At 53.2% G+C, this 20,884-nt stretch overlaps 1 protein-coding gene across 1 annotated transcript; it reads right to left on the bottom strand.

The window, feature by feature from the left end:
* Positions 1–8,972: 8,972 nt before the first annotated feature.
* On the bottom strand, positions 8,973–9,236 carry PHYSODRAFT_463680 (hypothetical protein; the record flags this gene model as incomplete). Its single annotated transcript, XM_009539485.1, has 1 exon — positions 8,973–9,236. A coding segment is annotated over one exon (264 nt), but the record flags the coding sequence as incomplete, so codon positions are not given.
* Between the last annotated feature and the right edge of the window lie 11,648 nt (positions 9,237–20,884).

The following is a 20,884-nucleotide window of genomic DNA, read 5'->3' as shown; positions in this document are numbered from 1 at the left end:
CCCCCAGACCCCCGCATAAAGAAAACTAACTCCGAGTTGCGGCAACGTGTCCGCTAGAACATGTGTTTTTATCTGACCAAAAGCTTACAAAAACTCATATAAAATACCAGGTCCGTTCTGTATATGTGACGGGGCACACAGCACTTCTTAACAGAGGAAGCAGGAGTATACAAACTCCAAGTGAACAGCCCTTCACGTGTCCCTGGTCTGAAGGGGACGACTTGACTTGAAAAGCGGTAGATCTAAGACTGAATGTATTTATAGGTTGGTACAGATTTGGCATACAAATCCTAAGTTCCCTATAGTTTGTGTCATACAAAATGTATCTGTTGGCTCTGAGGCCACTTGGGTCACTATCCAGGGGAGTGACCGATGTAGCCACCCCGGAATAGTGACAGGGTCACTATTTCATGTAACCCCGTTACAGTATACGACCCATTTGAGATTCGATCTTATCGACCAATCAGAGCGAAGTTACGCCGGCGACTCACATTTCACTCGCAAAGTCGAAATCCATCGACAACGGCGCGAGCTCTGGCGCCTCGGCTCCCGGGCCTCACAGAGCAACTGGCGCATCGCCGAACAAGCCGCAGGGTCTCCACGTCGACCGGAAGCATGCCTCCAAAGCGCAGTGCGCGCAGTGCGAAAGCACCTCCGAAACCGCCGGCCGTAGGGCCGAAGACCAGGGCGGCCAAGGCCAAGAACGAGTCGTCCGCGCTGATGGAGGCCACGAAGGCGGCCGAGGAGGTGGTGCGCTCTCGTAGCAGCACGCCGGAGAGTGGCCGTCAGGCCGGGGCTCGGAGCAAGTCTCCTGACGCCGCGCAAGGCAAGGAGGAGAGTCCTCGGGGCCATAAAAGCCCGGCTCGCGACTGGGAAGCCGCCGTCTTTGACTGCACGATGGTCCAGTACTCCGGTGAGAGTTCACCCGACGACGAGAACGTCTCGGAGGGCAGCACGCACGCTGCCGAAGGCACGGAGCTGGCGGCAGGCGACATGACCAACGCCTCGGCCGACGCAAAGGCCTCGTCAGGGAAGGAGGCGGAGGACGCCGGCGACAGCAAGCAGTCGCACGACGAAGTCGCCATGGCCGACGCTGGGGTCGTGGCCGAGAAGTCGCCGAGCGACGCGGGCTCCAAGCCCAAGGAGGTGCTGGCATCCAAGCATCTGACGCTGGCACAAGGTCGTGAGCGTGCCCAAGCGTCGAAAGCGGCTGCCGCTGCGAAGGCCGCCGAGGCCAAGGCGAAGAAGCGTTCAGCTTTCAGGTCGCCTCGCGGCTCAAGCTCCAAGCTGTTCATCGACTCGGAGTCTGAGGATGAGGAGGGTGCCGTCCACGAGCCCAAGGAGCTCTCCAACAACCTCGACGAGCAGCAGCAGCAATACCACGCTGCTAGCTCGGGTGCGTATGCCAGGCAGTCGACTGCCACGACTGCCATCGAGTCTTCTTCAGGCGGGGATGCCACGTACCCGCAGGGCTACTTCCCACCCGAGCCTGGCACTGGTGCGCCAGCGCTGTTGGAGAAGCTCTCGGCTCCTCGTGGCCTTATCGGCGGGTACACCTCGAGGGGTTCCTATGAGCGTGCTCTTGTTGAGAAAGAGCCACTCTTTCTTGGCGACGTTGAAGTCGCCCGGTGTGTGCTACTAGCACCACACAAGCTCACACTGAAGGAGTTCACCACGCTTCGCAAGAAGCCGGAGGACAAGGGTGGACTCCATCCTGTGTGGGGTTTCCACTGGGTCAAGCCGAATGACAACATGACCTGGAGCGAGGTGGAAGACCTCTTCTGGCGCTACGTCCAGCGCAAAGGGTATTCCGACCAAGAGTTCAAAGAACTCCGTGAGGATCGCACTCTGTCCGCAATCCTGGACGTGCGCGAGCTCCGCATCGAGTTCGCTCAACTCGTGAGCAAGCGCAAGCTCCACTCGAAAATGGACGAGCTGAAGCAAGAGGCGAGAGCCAAAGCTCGTGAAGAGCGTGGGCGTGGTGCGACTACGTCTGCTACCGTGCCCCGGGTACCGGCCAAGAAGCCAAGGACTACTTACGAAGCTGCCGCTGCTTCTCGTCCCATATCGCAACAGCCTTCGGGCAGTCTGCCTGGAGCTGCTCAACGGGCTCCCACGAGTTATCCGACTCAGGGTAACCCCTCCACTTCACGAGCAGCTGGCGCTTGCCATGGAGCCGCCGCTCCCGGACGACTCGTTCCACGTGGTAGTGGATCTGCCCATTACGATCAAGGAGGGCCGGCGGTGGCCTCGCACGGCCATGGCTACGAGCCTGAGGCGACGCAGCCGTATGCTGGGGCCCCGAGTCAGGTGGTGGCCCTGCAGCAAGAGGAGATTCGTCTTCTCCGGGACCGTGTGTACGTCCTCGAGATCGCGCTTGGCGTCGGCCTTAGTGGCGAGGCTGCCGCTCGTGCTGGTAAGCCTGGTGCCGTGGAGCGGCTCCGTGTGGATGTTGCCTCGCTCTATCAAGAACCTCGCAGTCTCCATGGCCATGTGGATCGTCGAGCCGACCTGTCGTCTTACGACTCGCTGCGAAACCAGCTCGCTGGCCTTCGGGCCGAGCTTCATGGCCACGCGCCGTATCCGGAGCAGCAGCAGCCCCACTCGTATCAGGCCCCGTTTGACCAGGGCTCGTACGGGGCCCCTGCGTATGCTTCTCCGATGTACGCCGCGCCGTCTTACGACCAGCGCGCGTATCAGGCGCCTTACCGCGACTCGACGCCGCGCTACGAGGAGCTGCGCTCTTCTCCACCGGGCCACCCACCGCTTCCTGCGGGGCAGCCAGAGCCAGAGGGTCATGGTACCTCTTAAGCCGACCCACGTAAAACGTCGGGTGAGTCGTCATCGACTTGGGCAAGTCTATGGTGTACGCCGCGGCATGCCGGCTGAGGACCGTGAAGGGTCCAATGAAGCGGGGCTTCAGCTTGTTGCTCTCGACCGAGCTAACAGTGTTTAGCGGTAGGTTTCTAGTATCTAGGAGAACTAAATCCCCAACCTTAAACACGTTCATGTTTCCTCTTCCATTTCGGTCAGAGTACTCCTTCTGTTTATCTTGGGCTTGCGCCATGGTGTCTCGCACCCTGCTGATTATGTTCAGCCTGTCTTCGGCAAACGAGGACAGTTGCTTCCGCAAGGGGCTGGACTCACGTCCGAGACTTGGGAGGAAAAGGTTTTCCGAGCCTCTCCCCCACTTAGGACCGAAGCCCCGGTACTGCCTCGTAATGTGAGCGACACCTGAGGGTGGCGCAACCCGTTTAGGTAAAAGGGCGTAAAGCCCGTCGATGCATGTACCGCATTGTTGAGTGCGAACTCAACCATGGGCAAGCGATCAGCCCAAGAGCGGGGCATCTCCGCGCAGATACTGCGGAGCGTGTCTTCGAGCACGCGATTGACGCGCTCCGTCTGGCGGGTGGTCCGCCGTCGACATCGACATTCGTGTGCTGAGAAGGCGAAACAGCGTCTACCAGAACGTAGCGGTGAACCGCGGGTCTCGATCAGAGACAATGGTCTCGGGCAGACCGTGGTGTCAGAAGACACAGTCTATGAACAGGCGAGCGACCTCGTCGCCAGTGACGGTGTCACGAACTGGAGCAAAGTGGACCATCTTGCTCAGACGGCACACGAAGGCAACAACACCAGTGTTGCCACGGTCATCGGCCGGAAGTCCGAAGACAAAGTCGAGACTCATCGACTTCCAGCAGTCCGCTGGGACCGGCAGGCTTTGCAATGGTGCCGAGGCGTGACCGGCAGGCTTCACGCGCTGGCACGTCTCGCACGTACGGACGTAGGTGGCGACCCACTTGTACATGTGACGCCACCAAAACATCTGCGAGACAGACGCGTACGTCTTCTCACGGCCGAGATGGCCACTGGATGGAGCGTCGTGCGCCTCCATCAGGATGTCGTACTTGATATTCTCGTCGTTGGGCACGACAATACGGGGAGGATCCTCGGGCTCGACCCTATAGTGGAGCAAGCCATCAGCCCACTCATAGCGGTGCAGCCTTGCACGTTGTCGGGGCGTGAGCCACTCGGCCTTGGCTTCCGAGCCAGCGGCCAAGAACCGTACAAGAGGTTCGAGACTGGCATCGTCTCGGTACCCCAGCCTGATGCGATCATACAGATCCGTCGTGACCCGACTAATATGAGCAAGCTCGTAGTCGGGTCGGCGCGACAGCGCGTCGGCAAGCACGTTCAACTTGCCCGGCTTGTACTCGACACGGAAGTTGTATTCCGCGAAGAATGACAGGCAACGCGCCATCCGCTGTGAGAGATGCGGCGTGTTGACGGCAGTCCGCAAGGACGCGTGGTCTGTATAAACGACAAAGGGCGTCGAGCCCACGAGGTGCACTCGGAACTTGACAAGAGCGTACTTCATGGCAAGTAGCTCCTTGTCGTGGACTGGATAGTTCCGTTCGGCTGCCTTGAGCTGCCTGGACTGGAACGAGATGACCCGTTCGCGGCCTTCATCGTCGGCCTGCAATAGCGCACAGCCAATTGCGTAGTCAGACGCATCACAGACTACGCTAAAAGGCTTCGTCTCGTCCGGCAATGCCAGGACTGGCGCGCGCTGTAAGCTCGCTTTGATGTCGTTAAAAGCATCTTGATGGCGACGCTCCCAGCGCCAGTCGACATCGTTCTTCAGGAGATCCGACAAGGGCCGTGCCAGCTCGGCGTAGCCTGCACTATACTTGTGCAGGTAGTTGGCGAGGCCCAACCACTGTCGTAGGTCCTTCTGCGACCGAGGTGGCGGCCAAGCCGCGATGGTTTTCACCTTCTCCGGGTCCGCCCGGACCCCGGCGCTGCTGACGAAGCAGCCCAGGACCTTGATCTCCTCAGCTGCGAACACACACTTGTCGATGTTGGCGTACAGCTTGTTCGCCCGCATGACTTCGAACACACGTCGAAGGTGCTGGAGATGTACCTCCATGACCGTCTGGCCTGCCTCGGCACGGCTGTGGACGAAGATGTCGTCAAAGTACGTCTGTGTGAACGCACGCAAAGGTCGGAACAGTTGTGTGACCAAGCGATTGAACGTTGCCGGGGCGTAAGAAAGCCCCTGAGGCATGACCAGCCACTCCCAGAGCATACCGCTCGGCGTGCTCACAGCCGTGAATGGGATGTCGCTCTCGCGCATCAGGATCTGGTAGTATCCGTCCACCAGGTCCAGCGCGCTATACAGCGTGCAGCCGACCATGTTGTTGAGCAACACGTCCTTGCGCGGGATCGGTGTCTGCGCAGGCACTGTCGCGCTGTTCAGCTTGTTATAAGCATGAACCAGACGCCACTTTCCGTTCGGTTTGCGAACACAGAAGGTAGGCGTCGAGTGCGGGGACATCGACTCCCGCACCATGCCTGCTTTCGCCTTGGCGGCAAAGAAGGCATCAATGACTTCACACTGCTCCCGGGGAAGAGGCAATTGCCTCGTGACACAGTACTTCGTGCCCAGCACGAGATCGATCTCGTGCCTGATTCCCCTGTCCGGAGGGAGATTGGACGGTGGATCCTTGGACACCACGTCCTCAAACGCCTTCACCAAGGGGTACACCGGGTCCCGGGGGTTCTTAAGAATCTCAGAGCCCATGCACGACGCGCGCTGTCTCTGGAACTCCTCCAGGACTGCCTGGTCCATGACCGAGGACGAGTTCAACTCGGCCGACGTGGACTCCGGTCGGAGGAGAACCAACTCTGCGATCTCCCCGGCCTTTAGCTCGGCCAAGAAGTCCTCCATAGCGAGCTCCTCAAGGTTCAGCAACTCTGAAACCTCGGGCAGAGCTGTAAGCTCGACAGCTCCTGTCTTGACCCGACTACCGGTCACGCCGTCGAAGATGTGATAACACTCTTCGGCGGCTGGAGCCTTGGCTGGACGCTGGCGACTGGCGTCGTCGGCCACACGACTAGGCCCGGCTTACGACGTGACCCTCGGGTGTGGCGCCGCCTTGACGGCACCACCGATCTTCTCGATCTCGTGCGGAACTACGTTACCCGCCTTGTCCTTGAGCGGAACTTGGTTACCCGCCTTGCTGGGTGGAACTATGTTATCCACCTCGCCGTGTGGAACTTGGTTACCCACACCAGGAGCGCTTCCAGCGACTCCCGCATCGGTTATGGTCTGAGTGACCTCCTGTGGAACTATGTTACCCACATCGGAAGCACCTGCAGTGCCTTCCTCATCCGTTACGGTCTGAGTGACCTCGCGTGGAACTTGGTTACCCACGCCAGCGCCAGCGGCGCCTTCTCCAGCAGCCCTTGCTGCCTGCGGTACTTCGTTACCCGCGTGTGGACCTACGTTACCCACCTGGTAGGTGCTGTCCGGCACCTCCACTCTCAGGCCTTGTCCGGCCCGGTCGGAGTCGTCGTCAGTCTCGACGGACCCCAAGAAATCATTAGACGCTGCTGCGCCCTGGCGGCCCTCGCGGGCGCCCCAGCTGCTGCCAGAGGTGGGAAGATGACTCACCAAAGCTCTGTCAGAGCGTGGGGGACGGCTGGCCCCGATGGTCTTGCCGCGCCAGTCGATCCAAGGCTCGTGTTTCTCCAGCCACGGCATGCCAAGGATCAAGTCGTACTTGTTCATGTCTAGGACCAAGAACGGCTCCGTGCTGTCGAAGTCCTCGAACTTGACAGTGAGGTCCATGTGGACCCGAGGTACTTCTACCACCGTACCGACGGCCAGTCTTACCGAGACCAGCCCGTTGCCTTTGCTGCTTCGTAGCGCATCGGCGTACTTGTCGCGATTGCGTGCGACAGTCTGGCGGCGCGCAAAGTTCTTGGACGCCCCAGAGTCGATCAAGATTCTCAAGGGATGATCGTATCCCGGTACACTCGCGTGCACCACAAGCAGCCCACCGCTGCCCTTCTCCGCTTCGAGAGTACAGAGACTCTCAGGGGCTAAGTCCCCATGGCGTGCGCCACCCGCACGCCCCTCATGAAGACTTAGTGTTTCCCCAGTAGGGCGCCCCGCCCCTACAGGTGCCCGGCGTTCCCCTGGTTCCTGGGGCGCGGCTTCTGCCAGCGACCCCTAGAGCCAAAGGGCTTCGAAGAGAACTTCTTCTTCAGTCCTCCCGCGGGACAAGCACGTTTCATGTGCCCAAGCTTGCCACAGCCGTAGCAGCGAATGTCGCTCTGCTCGGCCATGCCCAGATCCATGGGAACCGGCCCGTTGATCGCTCCATTGCCGGACTTACCATTAGGCGCACCGCCAGAGGCAGGGTTGCTCTGCCATACTGTGGCGGGGGTACGAGCCTGCTTGTGGCTGTACTCCTCCTGGAGGGCGATCTGAATCGCCTCCTCCATAGTGTTTGCTTGCACACGGAACAGTTGCGTGCGGGCAGGACCGACACGCAGACCGTCCATGAACACGGTCACCTTGATGTGTTCAGGCAGGGGGTTCCCCACCAAAGAGGCAGTGAGCACTCGCATCTCCTGGATGTACTCATGCAGCTCGCGCCTTCCTTGTTTGCAGGCGAGGAAGCGCGAACGCTGGCGGTACTCGTAGTTCGCCGGAAGAAACGCGGCCCGCAGCTGCTCGCACAGCTGGGACCATGATGCGAAGCATCCAGGCGTCGTCGCTTCGCGCGTATACGCCCAACTCTAGCGCGACCACTAAGGTTGGAGAGCGCAAAGGCGACACGGAGTCGCTCGTCCGAGACGAGAGCCGCGTCCATCGCGAGCTCAATCTCTCGAACCCAGAAGTGAAGGTTTTCTCCTTCCTTCCCTTCGAAGGGGTGAACCTTCAGCCGCAGGGGCTTCGGTTGCACCGGTTTCGGCGCGGCCGCAGTGGCCTGCAGCCCTCGAACGTGGGCGATGAGCCCTCGCTCGTAGGTGTCGAATGCGTTGATACGCTCAACCTGCTCAGCCGGCGTCGCCGCCGCTAAGCTACGCAGGGCATCTGTCCCAAAGATGCCTGCCATCGTACGAACGGACTCGTACTGCGAGTCGTTCAGATGGGGAAACTCCGTACGATCCATCTTGGCTCACTCGATAAGACCACAGAGGATTCAGGTAGTCCAATCTACCCGCGTAGGCGTAGGATTGACTACAAGTGCTACCAAGTGTGACGGGGCACACAGCACTTCTTAACAGAGGAAGCAGGAGTATACAAACTCCAAGTGAACAGCCGTTCACGTGTCCCTGGTCTGAAGGGGACGACTTGCCTTGAAAAGCGGTAGATCTAAGACCGAATGTATTTATAGGTTGGTACAGATTTGGCCTGCATACAAATCCTAAGTTACCTATAGTTTGTGTCATACAAAATGTATCTGTTGGCTCTGAGGCCACTTGGGTCACTATCCAGGGGAGTGACCGATGTAGCCATCCCAGAATGGTGACAGGGTCACTATTTCATGTAACCCCGTTACAGTATACGACCCATTTGAGATTCTACCGATTGAAGGATCATTTCTACCAATCTTCTCTAGCCGACAAATTGTATCCACTCGACAAAGCAGGAGGTGTTATAATACTTTCAAAGCCTGGGACGGATGGCTGAGGCGGATTGCGACAATGGGAAAAAAGAGGATGTAGAGGGTCTGAAGTACTCCAGCGTCTGGATAAACCTCAGGCAGCTTGATAAGCGAACCATAGCCCGACCTCATGCAAAAATGCGTAGTATGCTGTTGTGCCAGACTCCACCAAAATCGGTGGTGTTCGTCACCTTGTTCTCCATTCGGTAAAGCTCGTCCCCCGAAAAGATTGCAAATAGTATTAATAATACTATTATACTACTAGTACGGTGCGTTTGTTGGTCCAAAGGACTCGAAATGTATACCCCGGGAAATATTTCCGTATGCAAAGTCGCATGGATCATGAATTATGGATGGTCGCTTCAACGCGGCGAACATTCCCTCACGGCCAAGCTTTGATTTTTTTTAGTATTTCTAGATTGTTGTCCAGAATGCTTTGTCCTGAAATGCATCACTTTTCGCAAGTGAAAGAAGATAGTCGCAGACTCTCTCTCCGCATCCGAACTACTTCTTACCGGTCGCCTTCTTGGCCTTCTCGATGAGTGCGCTCAGTTTGACACCCGATTTGTGGACGATCTTGTTAGTACTCTGGGTGATGGATTTCCATATCCCACCGTACCCGTTCCCCCTGCCGCTCTGGACAACTTGTTGGCCTGCAACCCGAAGGGATCTTTTGGCCGCAGAATCAGGAGATACCTTCGACGAGAGCGGAGAGACGTCAGGATTCGAGGGCTCTGCGACGACGGTGCTGCAAGCTAAAGCCGCAAAGGCAAGAGCAACGTAGAATAGACTGCACATGACTGTGGAGAGGGATTCCGCTGGAAAGAGGGGCCTTGTGGTCTTGAAAGACAAACGTGGAATGCCACTTGACCGCGTAGTTGAATGGTACAGACTGACGATACAGACATGTACCTCAATTGGCAATCCCTGGCCCCAGTCACTGTACAGTAAGCTTACCTGTAACCAGTGTATTGGTACTGTATCGTCAGACAAAAAACTGGAGACTTGTCACAATGTTTACTCTGTGCAGCATCAACTCCCCAGCAGAAAATTATATCACAGGTGGGTGTTCATCGCCGCGGCGCCAACTGGGGCGCGCGGGTGCAAGTATGTACATACCCAGGCCTCCCTAATTGGGGGAAATGCAGGAATTCCCCCAATTAGATTAATAGGGGGACGACTTGAGGATTTAAAATGGGTATGGTGGGGGACGATAGTGAAAGTAAGATAAATATCTTAGGGATTGACATAGCCGGTGCTAATTTGGATTCAACCTACGATATTCAAAGTGTTACGGTTCGTCCGCATACGAATGAGCTAGAAACCAATGTCAGCGAAAGAATTATATATCACTAATCGTGAAAAAAGTTTTGACTAGCTCTGTAACTTTGCTTGATCGGTAGGGCTTACGTATTTATATTGGCGCCGCTTTACTTAAATTAAGTATGTAATTTACTAACATAGCCTATGATAAAGCTGCTCCTAAACTTACATTCTTCTGTAGCATCGCCTACAGACCAACGGGCTCTTCCAGTTCGCGGTCAGCTCGCCGTCCGTTTGAGCTTAAATGCTACTTGCCAATACCACCAATTACGGAAATTTGACAATATTTGTGATGAGTGGGGATGGTTTGGAGGTCGATCATTTACCGGAGAAACACGCTTCCACCTGGGTATGTTCCTGTTTGTTTGGAGTCTGAGTGAGCTCGCTGCTTATCAAGCCACAAAATTATCTGAAAATAGCTTGCCAACATGAATTCACCTCAGAACCATAGTATTTTTGTGGGGGATGGGAACGGGTCTTAACAGGGGTATAGTGGGGGGAATGGGGACCATTTCCCCCAATTAGGGAGGCCTGTACGTACCTACCAAAACCCGCGCGGTATTTGCGGAAGCGGGCTCAGCGCCGAGCTCACCAGCAAGCCGGCAATTAACGTAAAGTTCCCGTTGGCAAAATCGAGATCAGATTTTTAGCGTAAATTTGACGAACATTAACGTCAACTGAAACCTCTCACACTGCCTTGTTCAATACGAGGTTTTCGATGAACGTCGGTACGCTGCGAAAAACGCTAACGGGAAAGTTATGCTAGTTCCCGCTCAACCGGTAACTGCGTTTACGTCCCCATCCCTAATGTATTACACTCTTCACCCGCATACTGTACACTCTCCAGGACATCGTCATATCGCGAGCATAAGGAATCACGGGGGTGCCGAAGGCGTCTCTAATCCTCGATTACTTCTTGCAACACACAGGAAGAAGTAAAAAGATTTGCTGTCGTCCATGAGGGGGATCGCCTTAGCGATGAGGCCCTCCATTTGGGTAAACAGATGACAGTACGCCCCAAATAGGTCAACACGCGAACCCAAAAGGGCTGAAGCAAACCAAACCAAATTGTTTGGTTCGAACGTATCATAAAAATACCGATTTCGAACCTGAAACTCTTGGTATACTGGTTCGTTGTAACCGATTAAACCATCGTGGCGGGCTTGAGTGTTCGGTTTGGGACACGAAAGATTCATAATCCCCTGCATTTTATTGGTTAAAACTCCGAATAGTCACCCCTCGCTTTATACCGCAGTTGCGTAGCCAACACCCATGCAAATTATGGAATGATGTTGAGGGTCAACTGCATCACTGACCTGCTTTCCCCGTTCTGGGTCATCTATAGCAATTATCGATGAAAAAGGGTGATTAGTATAATGTGATGCCTTGTTGTGGTAAGAACACAGCCGCACTCGATTCCGCATGAACCGCACGATCGGGTGATCCAGCAAAAATGGCAAAAAATAGAGTTCTGCGTAGGCTGGGATAGCTTGGTAGTTCGCATTACTACTTCACCATAAATCACGCCGCGAATAGAACAAGATACCTAGCAGGTCACATTGCCAAAGTGTCAGAGCTATACGTCCAAGTACGGGGACTGCTGGCAAATGAACAATGGTAGAGCTAACAAAACACAATAGAAGTTTGGTAGTTGACTATGGCAAATGAGCAGATAACCAGCGGGCACGAAACGCCAGTACGAGTACTGCATTCCTCCTGCACTACCCGATACTTACGTACCTTATATCTCCATCGAAGGGTTTTGGTTTCACCTGTTTAAGAAAGACACAAAAACAAAAAAAGCGTTATCAGGAATTCGGTAATTCTAACATGCAGCACACTTACCACCTTCTCAATTAACAGTAAACGTGTGAGAACTGCTTCTTCTTGTTTCGCCCGCAGAAGAATAGCGATATGTTTTGCTACGTTGGGTCTACAACTACGGCATCTAATCTTGGTTTGCAAGTGGAGGTATGAAAAGAAATATAGATCGACTGTGGTTTGATCAGTACTGCAAGTAAAACCTCACGCACGCTATCGTCATTATTCTTGCGCGTCTTGACGAAGGTTTTGGAGCGACTTGTCTCCCGAACGAGTCTAGTTTTTGAAAGCTTTGTAGGGCCTGTAAAACAACAAACAAAGTAGCGCGCTACACCATGTTCAACACCATTCTCTCTCTTCAAGATGATATGAACCCCCTACACCCATGGCTGTTCCGTCCAACAGCAAACAACACAGCGCTGACAAAAAAGATATCACACAACAAACGTTCGAATGAGCGGCGTCGCCTGCTGCTCCGTTGACACAGTCTTCCGACGTTATTATAATAATGGTACCGCAACATATACTTTTCGCTGTGCGACCACAGAAGGGGGGGGTCTTGATATGAAACTATTCTGCAAAATCTACAAAAGTAGTTTTTACAAAAATTAAGCTAAAAACTAATTGTGTAGGCGTCAAAGAATATTTCTAGCGATCGGCAGGCAACAGCTCTAACAGCGTCACGTGCGAGCGCGGAAAGAGCGGCAGCGACTGCTGCAGCACCTGCAGCAAGCTTCCTTTGCCCGTGCTCGCCAGGCAGAATTGCACGGTCCGATGCCTTCAACCCATACTGCATGCTCGCAATCGAAATGGCAAATTCAGGAATGAATCGCTGAATTGGGTGGGGTTTTTGTTGTAGTAGAAAGATGTTGATCCTAGAACTTCAACACCGTTGGATCGACCATTTAAGTACACAATATTGAGAGTGGCGAATGAGGCTTGTAGTCGATGTGAGCAGACGGAAGGAAATCCGAAAGTGAGTTTATTTGAGTTAGTTGTCTTTGTCCTGCTTGTTCCTTCCTACTCTTGTAGCTCTCCTAGCATCTCCCTCGTTTGACTTCATTTAACTATATGCATGTGCAGCGGTCACACTTGAGTGGGACAGGCACGGGCCGTCAGCCAATCACAATGTCCCGGGACGGGCACACTCGATTGGGACGGACACGGTCCATACTCAAACACAGTTGGGACGGTCACACCTGATTGGGACGGGCACGGTCTGTCTCGTCAATGCATGTGATTATCCATGCTAATCACAGCTGTTGATCCGACTTCAACTGTCTCGCCCAATCATATCAACGCAACCCAGATGATCCGCCAATCAGGTCACAGCATTCGCTTCACTACAACTTCAGCCCCCTAGAGGCACGCGCCACGCACGCGCAGGCCGTGAGGCTCGTAGCAGGGACCCAGTCGAGTAGACAGCGAAGTGCAACCACAACACACAAAGCCGTGCTTTGCACGGAGAAGCTCTGGATTTTCGAGTCTTTTTTCCATTTTTTATTTACATGTATTGTGCTTTGCAGACTTTTGGTACTTCGGACTGTAACTTGTACGACTTATCGAGCACGACTTATTGATAAATCGTACTCGAGTTCGAATTCCTGAAGTCGGGAATGGTCAATCAGCTCAGCACTAAGTAGTGAGCATACGCCATCTTCTGCATGATTTAGCACATCCAGCACCTTTTGGCAATTTTAGAAAGTGCCATTTCCGAACCAAACCGGGTTCGAGACTCGACTTAGCAACTCGCATTCAAGGCCACTATGATTTACCGCTAAGTGCGAACACTAAGTAGTGCACTACATACTGGATGCTAAGCACAATACTTGGGCTGTCTACAGGGCCGCTCGCTTGATTTGGGTCGTGCTGTTTTGATGAACGTTTACAGATACAGTATTGCCCCACTTGTGTTATTCACTAAACTTCGTCTTCAATATATTTAATAAAGTAAAAGGGATTGTAGGTTTCATGCGCATGTACAGTTGGCGTTTGTAGTAGGTGGCGGTTTTCTTGATCGACGTCTTTGACAAAGACTCTTTGCTCAATGAAGCCACCCAGTTTCGCCGGTTGTGCTTTGTCGATCGTTTAGATTGCTCGTAGGTGATCCTCTTTCCGCGCAAACCGATTATCACGCGGTGTTTAAGGTGTAAACCACTCACTACCAATAGGAAACCGGAGAGCACGCCAAGCAAGGTATCATTAAACATGGTATTGAGTTGACATGGTGTTCCGCTGAGTTTTGACTCGTCGATCTTAATATTTAAAGGGTTAACGCGAGACTCTGATTTGTTTAACACAATTATATAAAACATGATCATGGTTATTTTTAATCTATTGGAAGGGTGGGGGGCGTCGGCCTATATAGTACAGGTTGTAATGAATGCTCCACTGCAGCGTGTTCATTTACAATACAACTCATCAGAGCAACGCGATTGAGATCCTCCAACACTAGTCATTGGGCGAAAGCCCCATGATGGCGAGGTTACTTGCAGTGTTTCCGGCGTCCTTGCCGCTCAAATATTTACATGAGGACACGCTAGCAAAGTATATATTGGTGTGCTGATGATGCATTCATCTCACTTATATCACGTTCTGCTATTTGCTTCCACAGTTTAGCAAAGATCCTGCTACGGTTTCCGAATACGGTAGCATCGTTTCCTTTGGTAAGTATACCTCTAGTATTTAATACTCTGGTATGTGATATTACAGGTACATATGGTTGTTGCTCGAGTGAGTGAGTTTCATGACCATCATTATGTTCGATGTGTATTGAGGCACAAGCAACATTCAGTTTTGTCGTGAAATGATTGCGTCGGTTTAACGCAAACATAAATCTATTATGGTGCTATCATTTCAAAATTAGGGTTTTTGGGATTCACCCAACAACTCTGGATTAAAATCCAGAGAATACATTTCTGAATCCATGGTATTCTAATCTTTAGATGTTAACTTTAATCATCTGATCGGCTTCAAATAAGCTGCGCGAGCAGATTTACCGGTATCCCAGAATTAGCTGTATTTGTGTAATACAAGCATACTGAAAAAAAGCTTAATAAAAAGAGTCGATCGGGACAAGCTCAACGTGCTTGCCAAAATCAACTGTGGTACTATTGGCTCAATGTATTGTAGAACACCCGCGATGGCGCAATTAACCACGTTTCTCATCATTGAAAATAGGCTAGTTCTGATTCGATAGATTAAGTATTGAATAGCCACGATAGGTAGATGAAATATCAGACTGCATCTCATCCAGCTTTACCTGGCCAAACCTCGGCAGTAAGATCCAATCCAATTGTATAGGCTACCACAGCGATCAAGTCGGTGGCGCAGTTGGCCCGGAACGGCGCAAGTAGGGTCTACTATATATACCAGTGGTACAGTGGCGCAGTTGACCCTCAACACCGATACTAGGTCAGGACCTTCGCCTCGATATTAGCAGTTGAACCTCAACATAGGTCAGTGCACACAGCCAGTGGTGCTGTCGTGCAGTTGACCTCACCATCACTAGACATGTTGCAGGTGCTGCAGTAGTCGTTTGTGGTACCATTATTATAATAACGTCGGAAGACTGTGTCAACGGAGCAGCAGGCGACGCCGCTCATTCGAACGTTTGTTGTGTGATATCTTTTTTGTCAGCGCTGTGTTGTTTGCTGTTGGACGGAACAGCCATGGGTGTAGGGGGTTCATATCATCTTGAAGAGAGAGAATGGTGTTGAACATGGTGTAGCGCGCTACTTTGTTTGTTGTTTTACAGGCCCTACAAAGCTTTCAAAAACTAGACTCGTTCGGGAGACAAGTCGCTCCAAAACCTTCGTCAAGACGCGCAAGAATAATGACGATAGCGTGCGTGAGGTTTTACTTGCAGTACTGATCAAACCACAGTCGATCTATATTTCTTTTCATACCTCCACTTGCAAACCAAGATTAGATGCCGTAGTTGTAGACCCAACGTAGCAAAACATATCGCTATTCTTCTGCGGGCGAAACAAGAAGAAGCAGTTCTCACACGTTTACTGTTAATTGAGAAGGTGGTAAGTGTGCTGCATGTTAGAATTACCGAATTCCTGATAACGCTTTTTTTGTTTTTGTGTCTTTCTTAAACAGGTGAAACCAAAACCCTTCGATGGAGATATAAGGTACGTAAGTATCGGGTAGTGCAGGAGGAATGCAGTACTCGTACTGGCGTTTCGTGCCCGCTGGTTATCTGCTCATTTGCCATAGTCAACTACCAAACTTCTATTGTGTTTTGTTAGCTCTACCATTGTTCATTTGCCAGCAGTCCCCGTACTTGGACGTATAGCTCTGACACTTTGGCAATGTGACCTGCTAGGTATCTTGTTCTATTCGCGGCGTGATTTATGGTGAAGTAGTAATGCGAACTACCAAGCTATCCCAGCCTACGCAGAACTCTATTTTTTGCCATTTTTGCTGGATCACCCGATCGTGCGGTTCATGCGGAATCGAGTGCGGCTGTGTTCTTACCACAACAAGGCATCACATTATACTAATCACCCTTTTTCATCGATAATTGCTATAGATGACCCAGAACGGGGAAAGCAGGTCAGTGATGCAGTTGACCCTCAACATCATTCCATAATTTGCATGGGTGTTGGCTACGCAACTGCGGTATAAAGCGAGGGGTGACTATTCGGAGTTTTAACCAATAAAATGCAGGGGATTATGAATCTTTCGTGTCCCAAACCGAACACTCAAGCCCGCCACGATGGTTTAATCGGTTACAACGAACCAGTATACCAAGAGTTTCAGGTTCGAAATCGGTATTTTTATGATACGTTCGAACCAAACAATTTGGTTTGGTTTGCTTCAGCCCTTTTGGGTTCGCGTGTTGACCTATTTGGGGCGTACTGTCATCTGTTTACCCAAATGGAGGGCCTCATCGCTAAGGCGATCCCCCTCATGGACGACAGCAAATCTTTTTACTTCTTCCTGTAAGTAATCGAGGATTAGAGACGCCTTCGGCACCCCCGTGATTCCTTATGCTCGCGATATGACGATGTCCTGGAGAGTGTACAGTATGCGGGTGAAGAGTGTAATACATTAGGGATGGGGACGTAAACGCAGTTACCGGTTGAGCGGGAACTAGCATAACTTTCCCGTTAGCGTTTTTCGCAGCGTACCGACGTTCATCGAAAACCTCGTATTGAACAAGGCAGTGTGAGAGGTTTCAGTTGACGTTAATGTTCGTCAAATTTACGCTAAAAATCTGATCTCGATTTTGCCAACGGGAACTTTACGTTAATTGCCGGCTTGCTGGTGAGCTCGGCGCTGGGCCCGCTTCCGCAAATACCGCGCGGGTTTTGGTAGGTACGTACAGGCCTCCCTAATTGGGGGAAATGGTCCCCATTCCCCCCACTAGACTTATTGACGACAGCTGCCATCGCGCAACGTTTAGGTCTTCCTGCAGCCCGTCTCGTTCGCGACTCATGCGGATGCGATCCTTGGCCAGTGACCGACGCTGAGACTCAATCGCACTCACACGTTGTCCCAACGTAGTTACAGTCTGCTCGGAAGCGTCGAAGTCAGCCTGGAGATCCTTGAGTTCCGAACGCACTTGGGTAACCTCGTCCTGGTAGGCGTCACGCTCTCGACACACTCGAGCCAAGTCCGCGACGGTCGTCTCTTGAAGGTCCTGCAGACGAGTGAGTTCGGGAGTGTCACGCTATTGGACAGCGCGATCCAGATCCTCAAGGGTTGCCATGTGAACGGCTCTGAGGCGGTTCAGCTCGTCGTGAGCTTCGTTGTGCATACGCTGGTGAGCTCGCAGATCTTCTTGAGCCTTCGTGAAGCTGCGCGTAACTTCCACCAGAGACGCACGATCGCGATCCCGATCCCGATCCCGAGTCAAACCCTGGATCTGCTGAGGATCAATTGGAGGAACTTGGCTTCTGGACTCCAGCTCTTCCTCGACTCGCCGAAGTGCCTCTTGCGCCCGATCCATGCTATGCTCAGCCACATCCCGTTCGTCGTTAGCGTCCTCCAAGTCGCGTTCCTGACTAGCGTTTCTACTTTGGAGCTGCTGGATCTCAACACCGGCTAATGAGACTTCGGAGGCCAGGTGGTCGTTGCTTTCCTGCAGACGGTCGCGTTCGCGCTCAAGCCGTTCAATGTGACGCTGAAGATCACCGATCTCGCCCACCTGCTGGGCGACTCGACCTTGGAGCTGAAGAACCCGCGCTACACCAGCCACGGAGGCAGTCCCCTGGCTGCGGTGGACGGCGACTTCTGCTCGTAGGCTGGTCAGCTCCGAGTTCTGCTGCTGTATGTACGCCTGGGCCGCGTCCAGTTCTCGCGTCTGGTGCAGTAGCACCGCTGCCAGCTCTTCTTGGTAACGGATCGCGGCATCACGGGTGGCGACCAGAGCACGGAGTTCCTCACTGTGAGGGTCAAGAGGATCTGGACCGGGTGGATCCGGCGCAGGCTGGTTCGCGTGACGACTGCTCCGCGCCGAAGAAGCGCGGGATGGACTGCTCCCGGGATCGGACATTTCTGCGTCGCTAGAAAAAGGAACAAGCGAGCCAACGTACCCGTAGTGATGCCGTTGTTCGGCAACAACTACGGCCAGGAGGCGGTTGTGGAGAAGTGCGGGTCCCAGAAAATGAGTGACGGCAGGTGATTGGACGATTGATGGATCAGGATCTCGCCACAGATGCGGAAGAATGACCGACTCAGATGGATTCAGAATCAGATGGATCTGGATCTACGCTCGAAGGGATTCAAGATCCAAGATCCAATATGGGCCTGAATCTGCGCGATTAAGACGACTCGACGGGCAAGCAACTGATGCGCAATGGAGGTAAAGAGAGTCCATAGAGTCGGTAGGTACATTGGGAAGATAGGAACCACATGGCGATAGGACTTTAGTATAGGAACGAACTTAAGCGTAAATCAGACCAGAATTGGCCTTGTACAACGCAAGCGCTTCCTCCCTCGCCTGGAAACGGGAACGACATTGGCCCTACACGGCGTAGAGAGGTTAGCGGTAGCAGATCTAGTGTTGGTTGTAAGGCTGGAGTAATAGATTGGCCAGATCCAAGACCTTCCTAGTGAACTACCTGCAAGTGCACATCCAAGATCCACCGGAGTTATCTGTTTGGCCGGTGCGTCCCTCTCGTCTCAACTGTCAACGACACCGTCATTGGAGGCGGCAAACACGACTAGGAAGACCTGCGAAGGCAACGTAAAGGACAACAACCTCGAAAGGCAACAACCCGGCCGGATCCAGATCCAGGTCGCCAGATCCAAGTACAAGACCATTGGATTTGGAATGCTACCGCGAACAGAGTGAAGATTTCCACGCTGCTCCACCCACATCCCCGCGTCTCGCCCAGACTGTTCTCCCTTCAAGGCACGGACGCTTCGGAAGACACCAGAGGAGCAAGATCCAGCCATACCGACGGGAACACAAGGTGACCAAGTTCAGAACACATATCACGGATCATCGGGGGACCCCCTCCGTAAGTCGGTGTTCGGGCGCAGTTGGGGAGTTGGATTGGCAATCTCGCAGATTTTGCTGATCCCGCTACACCACAGACTATATGGGCTCTCTTTACCTTAATTGCGTGTCAGCTGCTTGCCTGTCGAGTCATGTCCACAACTTCCTGCTTACACCTGGGTGTAGATCCAGATCCACGCTGGATCTGGATCTTGGATCTGGATCTTGTATCTGGATCCTAGATCTTGGATCTTGGATCTCCGTCGGTGAAGATGCAGATCGACCCGAGTACGGATCCCGATCCATCCGGGTCCGTCTGCGTCGGTCACGCTTCCGCATCTGTGGCGAGGTCCAGATCCATCAATTATCCAATCACTTGTCGTCACTCGTTTCTGAGACTGGTGCTTCTCCACACAGACGTGAAAGTTGGTCCGCCGACCCAAGCACCAGCGTGCAATTTGATGCCGCTGGGTGTTCGCACTGAAGCAAGATGAGACGGGGAGGATCGTTCGTCAGAAGGCTCATCTCCTGGCAAAGGGGTACTCGCAACAGCATGGCGTTGATTACGACGAGACGTACTCGACTGTTTCATCGCTGAATTCGATCCGTGCAAATCTCGCGAAGTTCTGCGAAGATGGTGCGAGTATCGAGTAGTGCGACATCAACACGGCCTTTCTCTACGGTGAGCTCAACAAGGAGATCTACATGGAGTTTCCCGAGGGACCCATGGAGATTCTGGGCGGAACGGACGACGACGACGATTTGTGTGCCTACTGGACAAGTGTCGGTACGGCCTCGAGCAGGCGTCGCGCATGTGGAATGAGACGATTGACCGCCATCTCAAGTCGAAGGGGTTCAAGCCTACTGACGCAGGTCCATGCGTGAACACGCGAGGAGAAGGCGACCAAAAGTGCGTAGTCTGGCTCTATGTTGACGATATGCTGATTGCGTCGCGTGACCAAGATGTGATCACTTCGGTCAAGACTGAGATTGCTGGGAAGTTCAAGATCAAGGACCTCGGACGCGCGCGCTTCATTCTCGGCATCGAGATCCAGTACGACATGGAGCGAGGACTTTGGGCATCTGTCAGCGTGCATACACGGAAGCCTTAATCAAGAAGTTCGGACAAGCGAGCGCAAAGCCGAGCCTGACCCCACTGCACCCAAGCATCCATCTGACGAATAACGACGAACCGCAAAGCGACGAGGAGAAGGCGGTGATGAAGTTGAAGCCGTAGCGTTCGCTCGTCGGGAGTCTGATGTACCTGGCTTGTGGTACGCAACCCGAAATTTCGGTGGTTGTGGCCAAGCTCAGTCGAATCTTGGAGAACCCTGGCGAGAAGCACTGGGATGCTGGCATCAAGGTGGTGAGGTACCTGTTGAAGACCAAGGACATCGGCATCGTGTACGACCGACTACTCGGATCTGGACTCGTCGCGTACTCAGATGCAGACTGGGCTGGCAACCGCGACGATCGACGTTCGGTGAGCAGGATGATGGTGATGATGTGCGGAGCTCCGGTCGTGTGGCGATCGACGTTCCAGAAGACGGTGGCGCTGAGTTCAACTGAGGCCGAGTACATGGCGCTCAGCGAGTGTGTCAGGGAAGTGGTGTGGACGCGACTGCTACTGAAGGACTTGGGCGCGGAACAAGTTGGTGCAACGGTGATCTACGAGGACAATCAAGGTGCCAAGGCACTGGCGAAAAAAGTTGGCTACCAAGCGCGCACCAAGTACATTGACATCCGCTACCATTACATCCGCGAGAAGGTGTCGACTGGTGAGGTGTAGCTCGAATACGTTGAATCCAAGAACCAGCTGGTC

This window comes from Phytophthora sojae, assembly GCF_000149755.1.
Source record: "Phytophthora sojae unplaced genomic scaffold PHYSOscaffold_13, whole genome shotgun sequence".
NCBI classification, from domain to species: Eukaryota; Oomycota; class Peronosporomycetes; order Peronosporales; family Peronosporaceae; genus Phytophthora; species Phytophthora sojae.
This window is presented reverse-complemented; position numbering and strand designations above follow the sequence as displayed.